The following is a 21818-nucleotide window of genomic DNA, read 5'->3' as shown; positions in this document are numbered from 1 at the left end:
AAAACAAAGAAGTAACTGATTTTGATTTTAAAACCAGATGGAAAAACAAATTCTATCACATTAAAAGTCACCATTTAACAAAAGGAAACTGCAATAAGAATACTGAGATCATCACACACTGAGATGAGAAACTAAATGCAGATATTACAAGGAACTGTTTGAAAGTTACTCTATTTTTATGAAGGATGTTTAATCTTCATTTTTCACTCCCTAAAAGTGAATAGAGACAAGGGGGGAACAGAGGAGGGTCATTGTCTAGTGTCCTCATGTAAGTGACTTGTACTTTTGATTCCCACCAAGCAAGTACCAACTTCAAATCCAAATCCCTGGTGACAGGAGTGATAGGAGCTCTTCCTTCCTGTTCTGTAGAGCAGCAAACCAGGCTGACAGAAATCACCTGCCTCTGAAAAGTTCTTGGCCAACTTTTTACTGTAAGAATTAGAAAATTCACATTTTAAAAATTCATTTCTATAGAATATCCTGTTCCATGCTGCCTAAGACTGATGAACACCAGTTGTCCACTGTAAGAGATACAAGTTCTTAAAACTGGTAATCTAACAAGTGTCCTCATAGTTCAAGGATCTAGAAAATAATCATCCCCATTAAACTGTGACCCTTCTTTAATGAAAGCAGGCATCTTTTAAATGTCCTGGTAGCATGAGCTTTGCATGAGGATTTTTAACAGTTATCTTCCTTGTTCACCAAAAGCAATTCAGGTTTAGTCAAAACTGATCAGCCCTTCCCCAGGAAAGCTGACTTACCATCCAGAAAAGGGTTCCAATGGCAAACTCAGAATAATGCTCTATAGTAGACAGCACACTGAATGCTAAACAAATCAGCACCAGGAGAAATCTGTAAAAAGAAAACAGTGCTTAGTGACATATCAAGTTGAACTGTAAATCTAGATCTATTTTTTTCTTTCTTTCATTCACAAAACTTTTTATATTGCAAATACTTTGTGTTTAATCAGTCAATTCTTCCTACTCAAATGAGTATCATAATTTTGCATTCACACAGTTTTCAGAAACATGAAATAAAAATGACAAAAAGGCTGAACACAGTTAATCAATAGGTAAATCTCACATTATCAAGTATATTTCTCAGGGAAGGCTGTCACAGTGAATGCTTCATGTTTCACTGATTGCTGTACAGCTTAACAAAGACACAAACAACACTCAGTGGGTTTTGGTAGCTTTTACATGAAAGCTGATATCTGAATTAATATCTGAAAGGTGGAAAAGCTTATCAGGAAGAGCAAAAATTATTGTACAACCTAGAGACCAGTGATAAGATGAATTCCTTTGGAGTTTGTCCATGGTCTTGCCCCAGTGGACACTTTTATGAGTGCTCCAGAAGAAGAGATGAAATGCAGCTCATCAAGTCCACAGCTGACACAAGCCCAGGAGTTTGGGTTGTGGTTAGACTACAACACTTTATCTCTGCCTTTCCTCCCTCCTCCTCACACTGCTCCCTGCTCCACTCTGAGCTCTTCCATAAGCTGCAGTCCTTCAGGATAAACCTTCCTCAGGGGCTGCAGGGAATTTCTGCCCTGGAACCTGCAGCACCTCATTCCCTTTCTCCAGCTTCTCTCACCTCAGTGCTCAGAAGCTGTTTCTCACTCTTGCTTTTCCCTCTCTTCTCACAGCCCACACTGTGCTTTTGGGCTTTCCCCAGCAGCTTTTTCACCTATGGCTGGGGGCTCAGCAGAACATGTATACACACAGATACAAAGGAGCACACAATACAGAATTCCAGAACCATTTTGGTTGGAAAAGGCCTCAAAGATCATCAAGTCAAAACATCAACCCAAAAATTTCAGTTCTGCCATGAAACCCCATCGTGCCCCATCTACACATTTTTTAAATACTTCCAAGGATGGTGATTGCACCATTTCCCTGGGCAGCCTGTTCTACTTATCTACTCACAGATGCAGCTTATATATCTCTCTATAGCTAGAGAGACAAAGTTCTCACAAGACAGATACAGGATAGAAAATAACTACTGCAAAAAACTACTTGGATATGGAAAATCCCCAAAACATGTTTGCCTCAGAGGGAGGGGTAGGCTGAGCCAACATTCTTCATGCAACACATCCAAACCACTACTAGAACCAGGGAAAATGTTGATATCCATGGAGCCCTTCAGCTCTCCTTTTCCTCTTTTTAGAGTGCCTCAGAGTTTTAGACTGTCTTGGGATCCCCAGGAACACTGGACAGGTGATAACTAACACTGGAAATAATTCTTTGGTATGTTTGGTCTCATCATTCACACACTGCAAGCTTGTGCTAACATAGGCAAGGAGAGACAGTTGTTTCTCAGCTGCCACATAGACAACAGCTGACCTCTTCCAGCCTAAAACTGGATTTGAAGTTAAAAAAACAGAAGGTCTTGCTTCTTTTCATCTGTCTCTGGAAGGATTCTGACACTATTTAACCATAAGTGGAGATTTGAGAAGGTCAGGACTACCATTAATAAACAGATTTCATAAGTAGTGTTTAGAGCTGTACATGTACAACTGTCTCTGAATCCAGGTTGCTTTTCTTAAATATTTACTATCCTGATCCACAATATAAAGGAAAAACACATCTTGGTCAAGACTAACAGCACCTTTAACTCTTAATCACACTCTCATGGTTTATGAGTTCCACAACCCTTCACTCAGTCCTGCCCCTCCTTTTGCTTCAACATGCACAAATTGCCAAATGTATTATTCACCAGTTTTACTCCCAATCTCCAAAGGTTTATCTCTGAAAACAGTGCTTTGTTATAGTGGGCACAGAGTACCTGTCCAAGCCATAATAAAACTGATTTCTTACTTCAATGAGCTGCTCCACTGCCCAGAAGATAAACCAGCAGAGGGGACAGAACCAGCATTCCTGGAGAGTGACACTCCAAAAGGGAAATCATAGCAAAGCCTGAGGACAGATACTGAAACACAAGCCAGTGATTGGCAAATGGAAAAGAACAAGCTGATAAGGGGTTCAAAGCATAAGGGTATTGCCAGTGTCCAGCACTAGAAGAGTGTAGGCTTGGAAAAGTGCAGAACTTTACCCTTTTCTTAACACAGCAGCAGTGCCTTCCATGTAAAGAACATGCAGGTGCAAAAGTAAGGTAAGAAGGGTCATAAGAACCTCTTTTTCTTACACATTTCAGATCAGTACTGAGTATCCCACTCCATTGGAGGCTGTGCTTCAGGGAGTTTCTTTATCCTGATACCTTTTCCTTCCAATCAGCAATCTTAGTGATGGGTACATGGAGAAAGACACATAAAGGTGAACAGACTTATCCACACATCAGGACAGTGTTAAAGGCCCACAGAACTGTCCTGCAGCTCAGACTGTCCTTCAGTCAGTGGTCAAGGGAACATTTTACTTGGCTTGTCCCTGAAACCAGCATATCAGACAATTCCAGCAGATGTTCAAAGAGATGCACTTCCTCTGAATACTAGTAATAAATAAAAATCCATAGAGAATTCACATTCTAAATATTTTCTATCAAGACTTTAAGGATGACAGTGTATTCGACACCTTTTCCACTCTAAGAGAAGCAAAGAGAAAAACCAATTTTGTTACATATCCTGTAGATATTATCACTACATCTTCAACCATATATCATTTTAGGCTTCAGAAAAAGCAATTAAAAAGAGGTTCACCAAAAAAAAATTGAGGAAAAAAAACTATACAAAGAGACAGGCTGTAGGTGCATAAGATGTAAAAGGGAAGACAACTGGCATCTCTTTTTTACTGAGGGTCCCCAAACTGCCCACACAGCCTGCAGGTCTTGTAACTTTGAGCTAATTGTTGCTTCTCTCCTGGTTATATGTATTGAGATTCTTTTTTTTTTTTTTTTCTATTTCCAAATCACACATCAAAACTATTCAAAGGACTTTCTATTCACTTAATTTATGGCACTATATCCTCTGGCCAGTGAGTGTCACTCCTTCCCAATGAATAGCAAGGGCAGCTCACATGAGTTGAATACAAATTCAGTTGCAGTGGGGACAAAGACAAGCACAGATTAATGAGTGAGTGAGAGCATCAAGAACACCAACAACCACAAAAAAAACAAACCCCGCAATCAACCAACAAAAAAAAAGACCCCAAACAATAAAATAACCCCCTAAAACAAACAGAAAGCTTGTTCATCTCGTCAACCAGCAAGCCATGAACTTGCAGTGAAGACATTGTCCCAATAATCTCTAATTACAGCAGAGGCACAGGAACAATAGGTGTAGGAAAAAAGACTGCAATGATTTGTATGGAGGCACATGCTGCAGATCTGTTCTCCTGCACAGCTAAGCAGCAAATTAAAGTGGCAGCATTGCTGCAAGGAGTTTGTCACTGGAGAAAGATGTGTTTCATTAAACAAAAAAATTCTCTTTTTGTGATCACCATGGCTGAAAGATACAGCCTTAAATTAATCTCAGTGATTTTCCTCTTTTATGTAATGAGAAGACCATACTTATTTTCCAGCCAGGCAATTTACTTGGAGAGAAAAAGTGTTAAAAGTCACTAAAATCCTAATAGTTACTCAGACAATTGTGCATCAAGGTCCTGTGGACACAGATTTCAGCATGTCCCAGACTCTCAGAGCTTGATCTGTCCAGATTAAAGTGAGTGCCTGTTGTCTTGGAGCATCACATCCCCCGGGGAGCAGCTCAGCAGACCTCCACTACAAGAGCTCTGCAATCTTGACAGATGTTAAACAGGATAATCTCCGTTTTATTCTTTCCATGAATAATGGGAAGTAAAAAGGAAATTGTTCAGCTAGCACATACAGCAGTGCCTATTACTCAGAAGATCCAGAACACAGAAACAAGTATGTTTTTTCTAGTGTGTGTAAGTGCAGTAAAAAGCTTTGTGTTCAGTACTACAAACCAACCAGCCAATACTCTCAGTTCTACTGCTCAGAAATCCACTCAATGTGATGATCTGCTGGCTTCCTCCAGGCTCTCTGACAGTCTTTACCATCCAGTTTTGGGTCACAGAAGATGGTGCATTGAACAAAGGCTTTCCCAATAGCAAGAGTTCCTTTTCTGATATCAACTCCCAAAAATGCTGGAAACCTCCCACACTACTGGTGCTTTACATTTCAAAAAAGTCTTCCTTTTCCTATGTAATCCCAAGCAGACATGAGACACACTAATAACCCTGCTGTGGGCAGGCTGTCATCTCCATGGGGACACAGCAACCTGCTGAAGTGAGAGGGAATGGAAGAACATAATTACTATTCTGCACAACCAACATGGAAGTAGATCTGCCTATCCTGAAAAACTGAATTTGAGACAAATAAGGGACAGTTTCTGGTATTCTCAGTCAGTCAGATAGACTTAAGAAAGTAAAAACAACAGGAGTGTGTCAAGGCAGATACAAAACCAAATACAATCCCAAAATGTTTCTCATCCAGGTAGTGATCTCACAGTGCATGATCACCCAACCCAGGTAGCAGGTCATGGATGGACACACCCTCAGTGTGAAGAAGCTGGGACTGTTTTCCCCTTGGATTTGTATGTCTGAGAGGGAGGCAGGACAGGGCTGGACCTGAGAGCTGTGAGGTGCCATTCACCTCAAGCACAGCACAGCAGCCTTACAGCCAGGGTTTAGCCACAGCTGGTGATGTCCCTGTGTGCACCTGCAGCAGTTTATGCTCAGTGCTCACCACAGGCTGTTGGAAAGAAGCCACAGGTGGAGTTTGGTAAGTGGTATCTGGGTTATGACAATAGTGCTGCAGACAAGCAGTGGAAATAAAGGTCAATTCTCACTGCAGCTTGAGTAAATCCACTCCCAGAAAAACCAACAATCCTTTTGCACCTTTTCTCTAGCCCAGTGGAGCAGCATCTTCTTCCCCCTCTGGTATCTCTGAGCCAGCAGTCAGTGCATGCTGCCTTCACAGCTTCCTTTAAGTGACTGCACAGCACAGTGTAGGTTAGCTCTGACAACTCCACCCTTAGATAAACAGCTCAGCTGACAGAATCTGCAGAATCCAACAAGCTCTTGCCTCTCAGGCAATCAGAAAAGCTCCTTGAGGACTGCTCCTAACAGCCTCTGGAATGCTAAACATAGCTCTAACCAATGACCTTTCCAAATACACTGGAGGAAAAAAGCTTGGGTGGGTGCCAAATTCCCTGTAAAGAGCTGGATGCATGGTGCCCCAGGCAAACCTTCAGCAAGGCTCCTCACTGGCTTTGACAAAACCTCTGGGTTTGTCTCAAGCCCTCACTGCAGGTGTTGGTTTGAGGGACAAGCTGTTCCTCCAAAGGCAGTGGCAAAGTCCACTAGTGTTAACTTTGTCAGCAAGTGCCCAACAGACCCTGGGTCTCCCTAAATGTTTCTGATGAGGTTTCTGGGATACCTATAGGTGAGGCATGTGGATGAGTGTGTGTTGCATATTGCTGATTTAGGGTGAAGCTATTTAAAGCTTGCCATATGGCAATTTCCCTTTCCCCACCAGCTCCAGTGTGGCTTCCTCACGTTGCCCCTGTGATCGATATTCTTTCCTGCAAAGGACAATTCTCTGTGATGGAAGGGTGAGAAAACAAGGTGTGATTGTTCACTTGCTTGCAGGGAGCTATTCACATCCACAGAGAACAGTTTCACCTGCTGGCAGCTGTTCAGTTCCTAAAGGGAAGAAGTTAATAAGGCAGAGATATAAATAATTACCAACTAGTAGATTTGGTCTACTCTTTCCTGTCCTAAAGGAACTGAGGTTCTTCTTTCTAATACTTCGTCCTCTTCCATTGTTTCTGTGATTCTTGAGGATGTTGAGTCACAAGTGGAGCTGTTACTTCCACAAACACTTATTTTCCTCGTCTGCCACAGAGCTACTAAAAATAGTGAAGTATTTCCTCTTAAAACACCTGGTCTCCTTTTCCTTCAACTTTTTTTTTTTTTTCTGAAGATGGAAACTTATTCTGATCAGCTATTTGCAGACTCTTTCTCATAATTTCATTGAGCAGAAAAAAATATTTTACTTATCAGAGGAAAGAAGAGTATCTGAGGACCTCCCCTTTGGTTTCAGATTCTCATATAACACCATTCACATTTACAGAAGATGAAGTGTTATGCTTTCCCAAGAGACATCTTGTTAATGCAAACTAAAGTTTAGTATTCCTTGACTTCTCCTCAGTTCCTTAAGCCTCAGGTATACATAAAATAAAACTGCTTTCTCATCAATGCTTTTAGACTATCATCCTTAAATCTGTCCCATGTGTTAACCAGATTAAAGAAGAATTCCTGTTAAATTAGTGCTTCCTGGTCCTCCTAAGCATTGGTTCCTTTTGGAGAGTAGCTGGTGAGACTGAGAACATGTTTCTGTTACTGTTGTAGCCAGGGACAAATTCTGTTTAATAGATTTACTGACCATAAGCACACTTCACTGAAGCCTACAAACACTGGGAACCAGGAGGTTAACTTCACACGGAGAGCAAAATTATGCCAAGCACTTTCTCCAGGGTCAACTTTTTCAAGGTCATACTCTAACAAACTTATTTTCCATGGAAGACAAGCCTAATGGAAGTTCTTAAAGGAGGAGTAGTCATAATTCCTCCTTTTAAGTTTTGCAGAAAATAATTCCATTTCCAGCAAAAACTGTGCATATAGGGCTTTCTGTTTATGTCCTGAAGATAAGTGTACTTGAAGTGCTGATATATGAGATGCTTGTGGGAATGTTACCTCTTGGACAAGAAAAAAGAGATGGGTGGAGAGGGGACAAACTTGTAAATTCACAGACAGAGATATACTCCGTGGCAACTAAGTACAAAACAGTAGCTTGGTGGCCTTCTGGGCTTTACCAAACTTCACTGACTCTGCGAAGTTTTGTTTAGAGAAAAAAAAACCACTTTTAGAAAAATAAGAGCTCTGTAACAAAAGCAAATCAACAAATTATTATGGAAAAGCAATCAAAACCTATGCTCTATAGTATTGAGAGGCCTGGACCATGGGTTGCTGATGATTTTAACACAAGCAGATGTGTCCTGTTCCTTCCTCAAAACTGAGCCACTGAGACTCTCTTCACTCTGTGAAAACCCTGCAGGTAGGTAACTACAAATGGCTTCTACATGTCTCCAGCTGAAAGTACATGGAAACCCTGCCTTTTAGATTCCTTAGATAATCCTTTATTCTATCTGCTATTTTTCCCAGAAGAATCAAGCAGCCTGGTTTAGTGCAACATGTCCCTGCCCATGGCAGGGGGTGGAACTCAATGATCTGTAGGGTCCCTTCCAACCCACATCATTCCATGAATCCAAGATATGAAGACAAAATGTTCTGGCCTACTGTCACAGTAGGGGAGAAGAAATGCAGTTGCTTCAGCTGGACTTTGAAGAAAAATGGACTGAACTGAGGCTAATAAGTAAATCTATGTGCAACTACAGTATTGGAGCTTCAGCTTTTTTCTGGATGACAGACCACAGAGTTATCTAAAAGAGACCAAAAGCTTTAAGTCTACCTGTTGTTAGGGACAATAAATGAGTTTAGCAAACAAAGTTATTTGAGGGGCTCCAGCAGCATGGGCTGCTTTCTATTTTAACTGGTTGTTTTGTGGCAGGAAAACTAAGGTGAGCATTTTTCTTTTTTCATACTCTAAAAGTGCATGTTCTCTCTCATTCCTGAGTGAAGTACTTTCTTCTAAATGGGACTCTGCTGTCTCATGTTGAATAGACATGTGCTTCTGGAAAACATTCCTGCTGCTCTGAATAAAACCTCACTCCTGGTTCTTACATATTTTTGTTATCCAAAGGAGTTTTTAAGTCATGAAGAGAAGGTTGTTCATGTGCCTTTGTTGGCAAGTTTTGACATCCCTCAGTTCTCTCATAAATCTATTTCCAGGCTCCTGAGGTTTGATGTGTCTTTGAAAGGTCATGTGCTTATCCATATGTGATCATACACAAATTAGATTTGGTTGGAAATTTTGGTAAAGGGGCAATTTTTCTGCTGAAAGTACCAATCTGTTAAAATCAGAAGTAGAATGGGAATGTGTAGGTTTCAGCAGAAGTGGAGGAGACCAGACAAGTTTTAACGGAATCCTGCCTAGCTTTGCACTCTACTACCAAGGAGTATGCCTAGCAGAGAATTTGTCCACATCTAATTTTCTTTTTTTCTACCCCAGAGTAAAATATTTTCAGAGCTTTGAAGCCTTCAAAGGAAAATTCCCTCTATCACATGGATGTACCAAGGATATGTTTTCAGCTGTCTCTTCTGGGTTCCACCCAGAAATGCCCAACAGTCCCATTGCACATAACATGAAGTTGCCCTCTTGGATCTAATCAGAAATAACAAATCAATATTTCTGCAACACCAAGGAAATTTAAAATTTCTCTTACAAATAGACTCAGCTGCATATACAGAATTCATCCCAATCAGGGCTGGATCAACAGCTAAAACCAATGCTGCTCAAACCACAGCATGAGCCACACATCCCACAAAAAAATCTCCCACTTGAAACCAACTTTCTGGATCTACTGACCCAAGCTGTTGTATATTATTTATAAAACATCCACAGCTCCCATTAGTAATGAGCACTTCACATTTCCAAACATTTGACAGCCTAACTTAATCGCTGTTCTTTGAAGAGCACCAAGATTTGGATTTTGCTTTTACTGCGAGTTTATCTGGCAGTACTTCAGAACTGACAAATTGCATTCTTACAATCTCCAGGAGCACTGATCCTGGAAACCTTCTATTCAAAGCCCTGCTCTTCCTGGGATTTAAGCTCCTTGATTCCACTGAGTGCCCTTGTTTTCACTGACATATGTGCTTCTGTGTTTCTCTTGTTTTTTTATCTCTATATCTTGCAATCTCCTATTCTGATTCTATACCTAAGACTTTCTAGAAGAGACATAATCAGTTCTTTAAACAGTGACAAAACCAGTCCACCACCATGACTTCAGTGCTGATGATTCTGACACTTTTATCACCAACCTTGACTGAAACACAAAGTCAGTAGGTTTTGGTGTGTGATTTAGGACTCCCCTCGAAGGGAGAAGGAAATTCCAACCACCATTCAAAATGCAACACCAGCTTCCTCATAGTCTTCATATTAAATAATGTTTCTTGGGCTCAGAAGCAGAAAAGGGAAAGAACAAATGCATATAATGATGCTGTGCAGATACATCCACTAAGTTAATGCCACTTTAGTTAAATACTTTTCTTCTTAAATCTGGTACCATGTGGACTCCACAAGTCAACAAACACTTCTAACATTAACAACAAGGAATATCTTTTTTATTTTGCCAGTTTCTGTAAGAACAGAGGATTTTTTTTTTTCCCACAAAAGCAAACCAAATTCCATCAATAGCACCATAGCAATGTCAGGCTACAGTATTTGTTTTCACTACAGAAACAACATTAGCCCATGGGGGCAGTTGTTAATGTATATTAATTGCTCAGATTATTACAAAACTGAGCTTCTAGAATAAAATGGATTGAATTTCTTACAGAAATGATGGAAAAAGTCATCAATAATTCAAAAAACAAAAATAGAACTTACTCATGTTGTGGCTTTGTGCCCTGTGGTTAGGTGGCCATGCCTAACACAAAGTACTCCCTGATCCAAGTTCTTCCTTAAGAGCTTTCCTAACATCTCTCTCCTGAAAAGACACCTTGGTTCCAAGCAATTTAAAGACCTTCAAAGTGAAGTGTTTCCATCTTGGGGATATTAATTTCTCTCTCCTCATGACAAATGTCTGTTTTAACCAAATGAGAAGAAGCACAGTATCTCTGAAATGTCTCATCCTCTGTCCACATTAGCTGGAACTTGCCAACTGGCTCAAAAGTTTCTGGTAAGGCCCTGACATGCTCAGACAGTGTGGTTACAGAAACCATTTCCTTAGAAAGTGAGGTTAAAAATTAATAACTACCCCAATTTTTTTTCAGAACAACCAAATCCTGGAACTTTACACAACCCTAATGACAATTTTCTTTAATATCACTGTGCCTTCATTAGCAACTTCAGCCATTCCACTGCCTCATCCAGCTGAACACGCAACCCTAAGCAGTAAGAGGAACATCCCACTTTAATGAATATGGAGTTCTTGAGCTTCTTCCCTTCAATACTGTTCCTCTTTTGGTACCTGGAGTTTGTCATCAGAGACATCTGCTTAGTACCTCTCAGTAGTTAGTACACAGATGAAAAGTAGTCACTGTAGTTCTAAACTGAAAACTTTGTCAGTGACATTTCTATATAAAATTCCAAATAAGTAACTGCTATGTTGGCAAAAAACACCCTAAATATAACAATAATAACAATAATAATAATAGGCCTTACTCTTATGAAAGCACACCATGTCCAGAACTAACCTGTGACATCAAGGTCAAAGCCAGAATCTCAAAAGCAGCCATGTGATTATAATTACTCTGAACTTTAGTTGTTGCTTGTGTTGATCATATTACAATCACATCATTGGAAAAAGCAAAATATCTGCTTGCATTCTAGAGATAATTGTGGAAAGGACAGAAATGGGAATTTGACAGTCCCTTTGAGATAAACAGTTATAAATAATGGGTTATATGCTCCATTTCCAGATAAAAACAGGAGCTGGAGAACACTGTGCTAACTTAACTCAGTTCACTAAAGAGCTGCTACACTCAAAGAATCAAAATATATACAGGCAAGTGCCCCATTAAAAGGAACCACTAGACCCTTACATTTTTTGCCTTTTAAATTTCTCTACATCAGTAACAGTTGTAGACCAAAAAAAAAATCAGAATGAGCCAGAATGGTGGCTATGAACTGCTGCAATTTCATTAATGTAACACAACTAGCATTTCTTATGTGGAGTTGGAGGAAGTAAAAGAACCTGGGAAAGCAAAGTCTGAGGAAAAACAATTATAGGAAAAAATTGCAATTTTAATTTGTCCAAATAATCTGAATTCACTTGTTTATGTATAACAGTGACACAAACATAAGTGCACAGAACCTTTTCTAAAGGAAAAAACCCTCTGCTGGCTAGCCCCTCCTTTTATAAACATGTTTTTGATCTTTTGTACTTTCCTCCAAAGTTTTAAGTCTGTGATGCTATTGATGTTCACATTTTTGTAAGGATCATGCACTTTTAATTATTCAGCAGTAATTGTTCAGTTGAGGTTTTTTTCAACAAGCTGTCAGGAACAGGTTTATATGTGTGTGTGTGTGCAGATGTGCTTCTCTTTGAAGGAACTGTGGGACACAGTCTGGAGGAGGAGAGGGGTAAAAAACTAAATCTAGGGCATGTTTTCATATAAAACTGAGCCCACACCACAGCTCTCTGATGCGAAAATAGAAAAAAAAAAAAATTAAAAAAAGAGCTTTGCCTCATTCCATTCCAGTCTTGGCCAACTGTGTTAGCACTGGTTGCAGCCCCATTAGACCACTTGCTGACATGCTGCAACTCCTTAAGGTCCCAAAAGCTCCTCATTTCCTGCTGATCTAGATTCCTGCCATTACAGGGAGCTGATGAAGCATAGGAGGGCTCCAGTGAGTGCCAGAAGCAACATGAGTTGTGCAGCAGAAATGTGTGCAGAAGAGAAGAAGGGAAGGTGACAGAGGACACCAAAACCTTTTGGCATTGGTAAACCACCGTGCCAGCTCTTGGGAAACCATAGTCTAGGGAAGACATTTTGCTTGTTTGTACCACACAATTCCCAGAGACAGGCAGCATCCCACAGCCATTACCCTCTAAGTCACCATTTGGAGAAGTTGTTTCCCCAGAAATCTCAAGGCAGCCTGTAGAGCAGACTTTATGGCTACCCAGACTCCGAATTTATGAAATGTTTTGCAGTCAAACCAGGTGGTCTGCACTACTTGCCAGATGATTTGCTTTGTTACTTTGAAATTATTGTGCACAATTTTATATGAAATTTAACAAGTGACGTTGATCCACTGAGGAAACTACAGTGGGACAGTGTTTCAAGGTGCTTAATGTGCAGTACTAACCTGACTGAAGACCATCCCCTCTTTCCCACTGGGGTAGGTTTCTGCTGGTGGCAGAAGTTGAACTGGCTATCCAAGTGTAACTCCATGTTGAACTATCCAAGGATAACTGCAGCTGGCAGGAGCAAGCTGAGTGCTGGAGGTAGACAAGGAGAGCAGAACTGGTGCTGGCTTGTTAGCTGTTAGATGAGCTCACCTCATCCCATAGGAGGTTACAGGATACAAAGGTTGGTCTAACTTTTGAACGACAGCAAGGTCCAACAACTCATTTAACAAGTGGCCAAACCAGCACAAAGTGACCTGGAACAGCTGCAAGTTCTCACTTAACTTGTGTTACACAGGAAGAAAATGGCAGGCCTGAGAACACAACCAGGAGTCCCTGGCCTGGGTCTCCCTCTTGCCTTGGACTTGCCTCCATTCCCAGCCAGCCTGTGGTTTCTCCAGTGCCTGACAGCAGCCCTTCCAGCTGTGCTGACAACTGGACAGGGACCAACAGCTCCTTTTGAACCTCCCCACAGCCATCACTGCTTCTTCTTCACTATTGATTTGGACAAGATTCAAGTTAGTTGCCTCTGGGTGAAAGGTTCCCTGTCCCATCGTGAATTCCATGCCCCTGCTTTTCCCTAGCTCCCAGCTGTCATGTCCTACCCTTTTCCTCCCAGTGGCTCTCTGAGCTCCCTGACCATTTTCAGCTGTTCTTTTTGTGTCTGTATCCAGCTTTCTGATCTCCACGACCTGTTTTTCCTCTTTCCTTTGTGCCTTCTGCTTAATTCAGATTCTCTTTGTTCTTGAGCTATGCTGCTCTTGTATTGTTTCCCTCCAGTTTCAGATCACTGGCACCAGTCTCAGCTTCCACCACATCCAACCTGGACCTCAGTGTCTTGATCCCAGGCTCTCCTCTCTCCCTCCTTCACCAGAGTCAGTGTTAGACAGTTGTCCTGCTCTCTCACTTCTTAGTTCAAGGGAACCCAGGTCCCCTCTAACTTTCTGGCTTTTTAACTGAAAAATTCCTCTACCCAGGCAACAGTAGCTGGAAAGACCAGAATCAGCAGTCCCTGCATTTCCACAGAAATGGAAAAAATATGAAAAGGAGGTTGGATTGCAGTGAGCAGGGGGTAACAGGGAGAAAATACTGTGTATCCTGGGCACACTCAGGGGTTTCCTGCCTGGAACCCGCGCTGTGACGTCGCCTCGGGCTGACACCAGGTGGCCCCTGTGGCTCACAGAAGTGACAAGTGACAGTCAGCCAGGTGAACACAGCATTCTAGCCTGCAGTGCAGCCATTTCAGTAGTCATTAAATGGATGCAGGCTTCAGAAATACATCCATCACATAAGTAAGGCTCCACCTGCAATTAAATGATTTAAATGTGTAGGTTTGCCAAGTAATGTCACTACCATAAATAACTCATCACTAATATATGTTGTATTTTTCTTTCAAAGAGACAAAAAATGAGGGTTATGCCCTAATTCCTGACATTTGGATGTGATTTAAGCAAGTGCATAGCTGAGCTTAGAAAAGAATACAAGCCAGGCACATGCTGCTTTTTCTGGATTGAAGACCACACATCAAACAGCTGGGCTCTAACACAGGTGATCTCCAACACCTGAAGGCTCTTACATAGCCACAGGAATTGCTTGGTTAGCATCAATACATTGTCAGCTCATGGGGCAGCTGCTTCTCAAGCCCCCAGCTCTTGCTAAGTGAGATCCTCTCCTCTATTGGGCATTTCAGAAGTGAAGTATTTCACAATCCTAAACCAGAAAGGTATCCAAGTGAGAAGGTTTTCAAGACCCAGCAGAAGGGATTCTCAAGTAAACCCACTCACACCTTCAAACATTTTGTTTTGAAGCCATAATTTCAACCTCCACTAAAATTCCAATAACTCCACTAAACAATACAAATTCTAGATTTAATTAAGCAAAACAATTCCCTTTTCTAACACTGTTATAAAGTTACATAGGAACCTTGAGCTTTTTCCCTTAGAAAAAACTTTCTACTAATGTTATTGGTGATTGTCTTGGTAACTTCAGAATGAGAAGAGGTCACCTCCTGAGCACATGCTGTTCTCTTCCTGGTTTTGGAAAGCCAGTTCTAGCAGAACTGACTCCAGATCAGAACAGTCTCCAGTCCCTCTTGGACTGAAAGTTCCCCCAAGTTTCTCCATGAGTTGTGTGATTTTTGTGGTACACAAAGGACAGAAGGCACAGAGCACATCCAGCTCCTCCAGGCTACACAAGTATCAGCAATGTACTTGAAAGTTTGGATGTGCTAGGAAAATAGTCATAATCATCAGCATCAGATGAGCTGCACTTAAGTTACCTCCAAACCCACACATAAAACATGGGAAGCTTCTTAAAAATAAATTACAGGTTGTTATAGTTATAAAATTAAGTGTATTCTAGATTAGTAGTTTATTTTTTTAACAATGTTTCACTGTAATGATATATAATTTTATAAGGCATGTTCTTTCCAAAGCAGAAACTTGCTATTTAAATGAACACATGATGTAGTTACTGGGATAATTATTAGCAAAAATATTCTTGAAACAAAATGCTTGCCGAAAGATGTTTCAAATGTTTCCTTTCTAACAGCCTCAAAGACAAATAACTTTTAAGAGCACTCAATTTGCACATTCTTTCATGTAAGTTAGGAATCCTTAAAAAAAACAGTTGCTGTTGGTATTACCAATATTTTCTCCAATTTTCTAGTACTGAGGGGGTGTATAGATTTTTATTTTTTTATCTTAATGCCCATTTCTGAATAAAAAGTACAAATTGAAGATCAACCTTTCTTGGGGATAAAAGCAACACAAATGATGAAACAAATGCATTTTAGCAAGATTAGTAGTCTCAACTAGGCTTAAATCATGACTATTCAAATATTTAAATCTACACAAATCACATCTGTTTAGTCCTTAGGAATAATGCATGCTATAAGTATAGTCCTTGAAAGAGGCCTTATCTTTTTGCTTGGAGAAATTTCATGAATCAAAAAATCTTTCAAAAATACATATATGATGCTGAGGGCGGAAAGGAAGCAAGTATTAATGAGACTATCTATTTTATGCTAAATAGAAGCATTAGGGTTCATCCCTACAATTACCATATATTTCTCTGGGCAGTTCCTGACTGCAGCCACTGATAATGGGTTTTTTTCCCCAAATACAGTCAGGCCATAGTTTATCTCAGACAGAGTAATTTCAACACTCTGCATTTCTTCAGGAAATATGCTAATTTTATAATAAAAGCAAGGCCTTTTGGCTCAGCTGGCCAGTAAAACTTGCTCTGGTCTCAGTGAGAGCACAACTGGATCCTTTCTACAGCTAAAATGACAAATTCTCTTCCTGTTAAGCAGCATTCAGAAAGTAATTGAGGTCTTGCTAAGCTTGACAGATACCATAAGCAACCCAAAGGAAACAGTAACAGCTGGATTAATATACTAACCAGTGCTTTACAAGGGTAAAGGGAAGCCTTAATTGCCTCCTTGCATGTACTAAGTACATGGTATAATGAAAAACACTTTGCTAAGTTTGTACTCGTTTCACATTCACTACTATAAATCAATTCAAATTAGTAACGTTATGTTTGTCTAACAAATTACTTGTTTTGGCTCTTTAGCATGAGGAAAACAAACTTACAAGAGCAAGATGTGTCTGATCACAGCTGGACCTGACATATCTCCTGCTAAAAACTGCAGTGTCTGAAGCTGGAACAGTGCAAAGCAGCTCAATCAGCAATCAGAACTGCCAGGGGCACAGAGGACTTGCCCTCAAAAACACCAAATATACATGCACATCCTTGAAAACAAAGGATATCTGAAGAATAAAAAAGCCTCCTCTGGACATGATAATGGATAGAGTGGCTGATTTTTTGAGGAACTGGCTTTTACACTGCCTTCAGGGGATAACTCATGCAACAGGTTTTGAGACCAGGAGCTCAGGTAATAATTCCTGGCTGATTAAATGGGCAGTTTCAGATTTGTCTTACACCAAAGACCATGTGAAAATATAGGTACTTACACAGCAAAGTGATAGATAAAGCACTTCCACCCACTGGGCCTCTCCAGGAAGTTGTAGACCTGTCCCTGGGTGCTGGTTTTGGTCAGATATTGGCTCTGGAAGCACTCTGGGGTCCGAGCCCTGCTGGCTCCACCGTCCGAGCAGGTTGCAACCTTTGTGCTCTGGGCAATCCCAGATCCCTTATCCACGGAGGGCTCTGGCTTCAGTGCCACAGGAGAATACTGCATGGTGCTGAGGCTTCCCCTGACTCCCAACAAGGCTGCAGATTTGCTGTTTCCATTCAGAGTGTTCAGCTGGGGAGCAGAGGCTTGGTCCTCTCCGTGGTGGTTACACACCGGGCACGCCGCAGCTCCTCCGGCACCGCAGGACATCCCGCAACAACACACGGGTACTGCTGGCCCTGATCAATATTTAAAATCATGGAGGAGGGATTGGATGTCTTTCCTGCCCAGGGCTCTCCAGCAGCTGGTAAGATGACTTTGTGCTGTTATCATGGAGCTTCTCTGTCACACAAGTGTGAGCTGCCAGCCTGTCACCTGCTGTCACTCACAGACTCTGAAATTAAATCAGAAAAACCTATGAGAGGGTGGCACATGCTTGACACCAGAAGGAACAGGAGTCTGGGAAAGGAAAGAGTTTGAGACGTCTGGAGTAAGGAAAGACAATTAACTTTCAAAATGACATTGTTAAGAAGGAAGCCTGGAATTCTTTAAACAGTGCAACACTTGTGCAGCAGCAGAGACTCGAGAGCTGATCCTACCAGATTACTGTAAGCTAAGCAGTTCTTGAAGTGTCCTGATTAGAGATTAAGTGTTGCCCAAAACACATCTGAATGAGGCTCTGAACTCCAACCCCTACACCTCAGGAGAACTTATCTAGAGCATCAATATTACAGGAAGATTTTAAGACTTAAATAATTATTTCAGTCACCTCACGGAACCCGATCTTACAGTCCACAATACTCTAGAACAACTTTTCTCAGTATAAAAAGGGGAATGCCATTAGTGATAAATGATGCTGGGAGATTATTGCTACAAGGGAAAAGGTCAAAGACTCCTGGCCTGATCCTCAGTTTTCTTCAAGTCCTTTCATGTTTGCAGCTAATTTTGCTAATCTCAAACAAGTATCTAGACAAAATAGAAAAGACAATACTGCTCTTCAAGATCAATATGTATTTCATGAAGCAGTCTTAAATTGTTGCTAATACAAAGCAGCAATTTCTTAGCAGCAATATAAATAATTTTATGAGACAGAGTGGATGTCTTTTTGTTGTACTGCCTTATTTCTTACACACTGCATTCAGAGTTACTTTAGCCTCAGCAGAATACTTTAGACAATTTCAGCCTTCACCCCACCTTTCTTTAAAATTAAGCCTACTTTTTGCTGTTGTTTAAAGCTTCTCACGTGTAGTGAATGAGTTCCTATTACAGTACATCCGAACAGAGCCCTCCAAGTTATTCCACATAGTATTTACTTGTATACATTTCAACATGACTTTTTACACAGGGCTCATTCCTTAACACTACTCCTGGAAAGGTGAACATCACCTCACATTTCCACATCAGTTCTAGAGCAAAGAGAGAAATATATCCCTTCCCTCAGCAGCTGTCTTAATGATCAGCTGGAGGGTGCAAACATTAAAGCACAAAGCCTGCAGCAGGTCCCTAGGAACACCTCCAAGAGCATCCTTTCTCTTTGGGGTGCTGAGGCTGCCTGGCAAGGCTGGCTGCACACACAACTCCCTGGAACACCTTTCCTGGGGTGCCCCATCCACACATGGCATCCCACGGACACGGCACACCAAAACCTGACACCGGCTGGCAAACAGCACCTACTTTGTCCAGGCGGATCCCTCTGCTGGCGGCTGCTGCACTCCGTGGAGTCCCTGGAGAGGCGCAGGACAGCGCAGGGCTCTGCCCACAGCTGCCCAAGTCCCACCCTGAGCCAGGCAGGAGCCCTCCCTTTGTGCTGCCTTATATGGCCGCCCCTGCAAAAGGCACAGAGAGAACAGTTTGGATGATTTCAGAGAGAAGTTACTTCTGTCTCTTCCTGCTGTCAAAACCAGCAATCACAAGCAACAGCTTAACTTCTCTCCCAGTCTTTTTCTTATCAGCAGACACTTCATTGCAATGCATTAAAAGCAACCTTCTCTTACTGCACATCTTTAAACACTGAATTAGTTGATGCCTGTGGCAAGCTGGAGGCTCTGCACCTCCTTTCATACTGGGAAAGTCTAAACAGCAGCTTCAATTGCTCAGGGTTTTTTCCATCAAAGTTTTGATAAAGCCAAAAGCAGCGCTTCATTGTTACATCAAGTAAGGGGAAAAAATCAAGATTCTCTCATGTTGTTGCCCTTCTGAGCTCCAGGTCGTTTTTTGTACTAATTTGGGAGGAGGAGAATCTCAAATATAACCATTCCAGCATCTACCTCCCTATTTTATTGTTGGCCTTTGTAATTGAGAAGGAGAAAATGAATACTGCTATTTCTCTCCTTTCCTCCCTCTTGTAGCAGAAATCAGACTGTTGTCTGCAACACCAGCATTCCAAACTTAAGCTTCCCACTTTTCCAGAGCCAGGAGTTCAAGAACGGAACAAAGGCACCCCTTTCACCCTATGGTTATCATCAGTGGGGGGATACTGCCATTGCACAGTCTTCTCTCTTTATCATAATTGTTCATGAGGCTAAGACATCTCTTTCCTTGGAATGATTATTCCAGAAACTTATTTCTTAGTTTCCCAGTTATATTTCCGTACCACTGCAAAAACTTCAAAACAAAAACCCAAACCCTTTTAGTTTCTTTTTTACATGTAGTCTGACCTAATAGCCAACCCATCCAGAACATTTTCTTGGATGCTGTGTTGCTCAGTTTACCCTGTGCACAGAACTGAATACGTTATTCCACACACTACTGCAGGGGAATGGTCATGGAGAACTGATATCTGACTGGGGACACAAAAATCCTTCTCCAGGTTTTTGCTTCTTCCTGAAATGCTTGCTTCATCAATTAATACTTTTATATTCTCTACTCTATTACCTTTTCCAGACAGCAATTTGCTAAATTAAAAAATTGCCATGTCTCCTCACCTCTGACCGCTCTTGAATGTAATTACTCAAGCTCTACTACAAAGTATGGAGGGGAAAAATATTCAAAAAACCCCAAAAAACCAAACAAAACCTCCCAGCCAACCAATAAGTGATTTTTGTGGATAATTTAAGGTTAAAAATAAGTTTCCTTTGAGGGAATAGTACTACCCAGTGTTATTGCAAATGGAAAAACTCTATGTAATAGCAGCAGGTTTGAAACCCCAGCAGAAACAGAAACCAGAGCACCTGACTCCTTTTTCTTGGTTGAGGGAAAGATGATTTAATGCTAAGATTTTAATAGCGATGTGGAAGACTTGAACTCATTCCTTCACACATCCCCAAAAGCAGTATAGCACATCTTTGGGTTAAAATCTCAAAAGGCAATTAGTCACCTCATTAATTTATTACTTACATCAAACACATGATTCCAGGAATGTCTAAATGCAGAAGTGTTCACTGGTAACTATAGATGCACACAGCATCCTGTAGCTGTGTATATACAGAAGCATGACTTCTGTGGCTGGGCTCACATCATGTGTTTAATTTTGGTGGGCCTGGTGCCACCCCTGTACTCAGAGAGCACATCTTCCTCACCCTGACAGCACTGCACTTAGCACTAGACATGGGAATTCATAACCAGAAGGCTAGGATGGGAGGGCACAGAGAAGTGTCTGGCTCTGAGATGCATTTTTGAGCCCCTTCTTGAGGAGGAGGCACTTTTCAGAGACAAACCTAAACAAAGCATCACTGGCATCACCCATCACTGTCTCCTCTGGGGGCTGTGTTTTAGAAGGAAAGTGTTAATGAGTCATGCAAGAGACAGATAATATGGAATCTGTATTGCTAGAAAATATCTTGAAGGGTAAATAACAGATGAGACTTGCAAAACATTCCCACGCCCCTCTGTCCATCCCAGATTCCATTCTCTGGATGTAAGGTCTCTGCATCAGTGCTCTTGAACATCTGCTCTGGATCTGAGAGATGCAGCACTGATACCCAGGAACTGGACACTGCTGAGTGCCACACTGCTCTCTGGGTCAGCTCTGGGATCTTAACAGTGATCACATCAGGGCACAAACCCAGCCAGTTGTGCAGCTCCAGCTGGTGGGGCCCAGAACCCCTTTAGGTGGCAAAATTCCAGCCCTTCAGCTTCCCAGCCTGGTGGTCTCTTCCAAGGGACTGTAAACAAAGGTAATTAAGAATTGTGAAATGGGGCTTCAGCTCCGAGTTCACTTAGCAGTACCCCCTGTAGTTTTTATTTTTCAACTGTAGGTTGAATAATGGGCCAATATTTGTCTTGCCAATCTGTTACACAGTTCAGTTGTCTATGGAGCACTTTGCAGTCCATTTAAAGTGCACCATGAACACCATTATTCTCCTTCACAGGGATATGCTGAATGTAAACTAAGATTATCATGACTTGTACACTGTGATGTTGGAAAGATGGTGCATGTCCAGACTAAGACACTGGGCTTCCATTCTCTCCAAAAGTTTGCCAAATGAAAAGTATTGTAGCATTTTACCACAGAGGGAAAGATATGATGTGATAAATTGCCTTTTATGAGTGCTGGCAGTGCTTCATTTTTTTTGTATTAACATAGATAGTCTACAAGGCTGACTGCTTGACCCAGAGTAGTGTCTAAGAATTCCATAAATCTCTCATTTCCATGATGGAATGCCTGCAAGAAATTAACTTGACTCCTGCTCTTATGAAGGTTGTTTCCTCTCTGTTCAAACTAAAACTAAAATATTTTATTGGAAAAATGAACAAAAGATGCAAGTTCTTCAAGAAATTCCTGAACTACTT

General features: G+C 41.3%; 1 protein-coding gene across 1 annotated transcript in view; it reads right to left on the bottom strand.

Annotated features, from left to right (window-relative positions):
* The window catches only part of LOC306800776 (potassium voltage-gated channel subfamily KQT member 1-like), a gene marked incomplete at its 5' end in the record, with an annotated part of 409033 nt that extends 391907 nt beyond the window's left edge, over positions 1-17126 (bottom strand). The window contains 2 exons of the mRNA XM_079303103.1: positions 762-852; positions 16927-17126. Coding sequence (XP_079159229.1) covers positions 762-852; positions 16927-17126 — 291 coding nt within the window. The remainder of the gene's footprint in view (positions 1-761; positions 853-16926) is intronic.
* Between the last annotated feature and the right edge of the window lie 4692 nt (positions 17127-21818).

This window comes from Erithacus rubecula (assembly GCF_903797595.1).
Source record: "Erithacus rubecula genome assembly, chromosome: 4".
In the NCBI taxonomy this organism is placed as follows: Eukaryota; Metazoa; Chordata; class Aves; order Passeriformes; family Muscicapidae; genus Erithacus; species Erithacus rubecula.
Note: the sequence above shows the minus strand (reverse complement) of the source record. Positions and strands in the feature narration are given on the sequence as shown.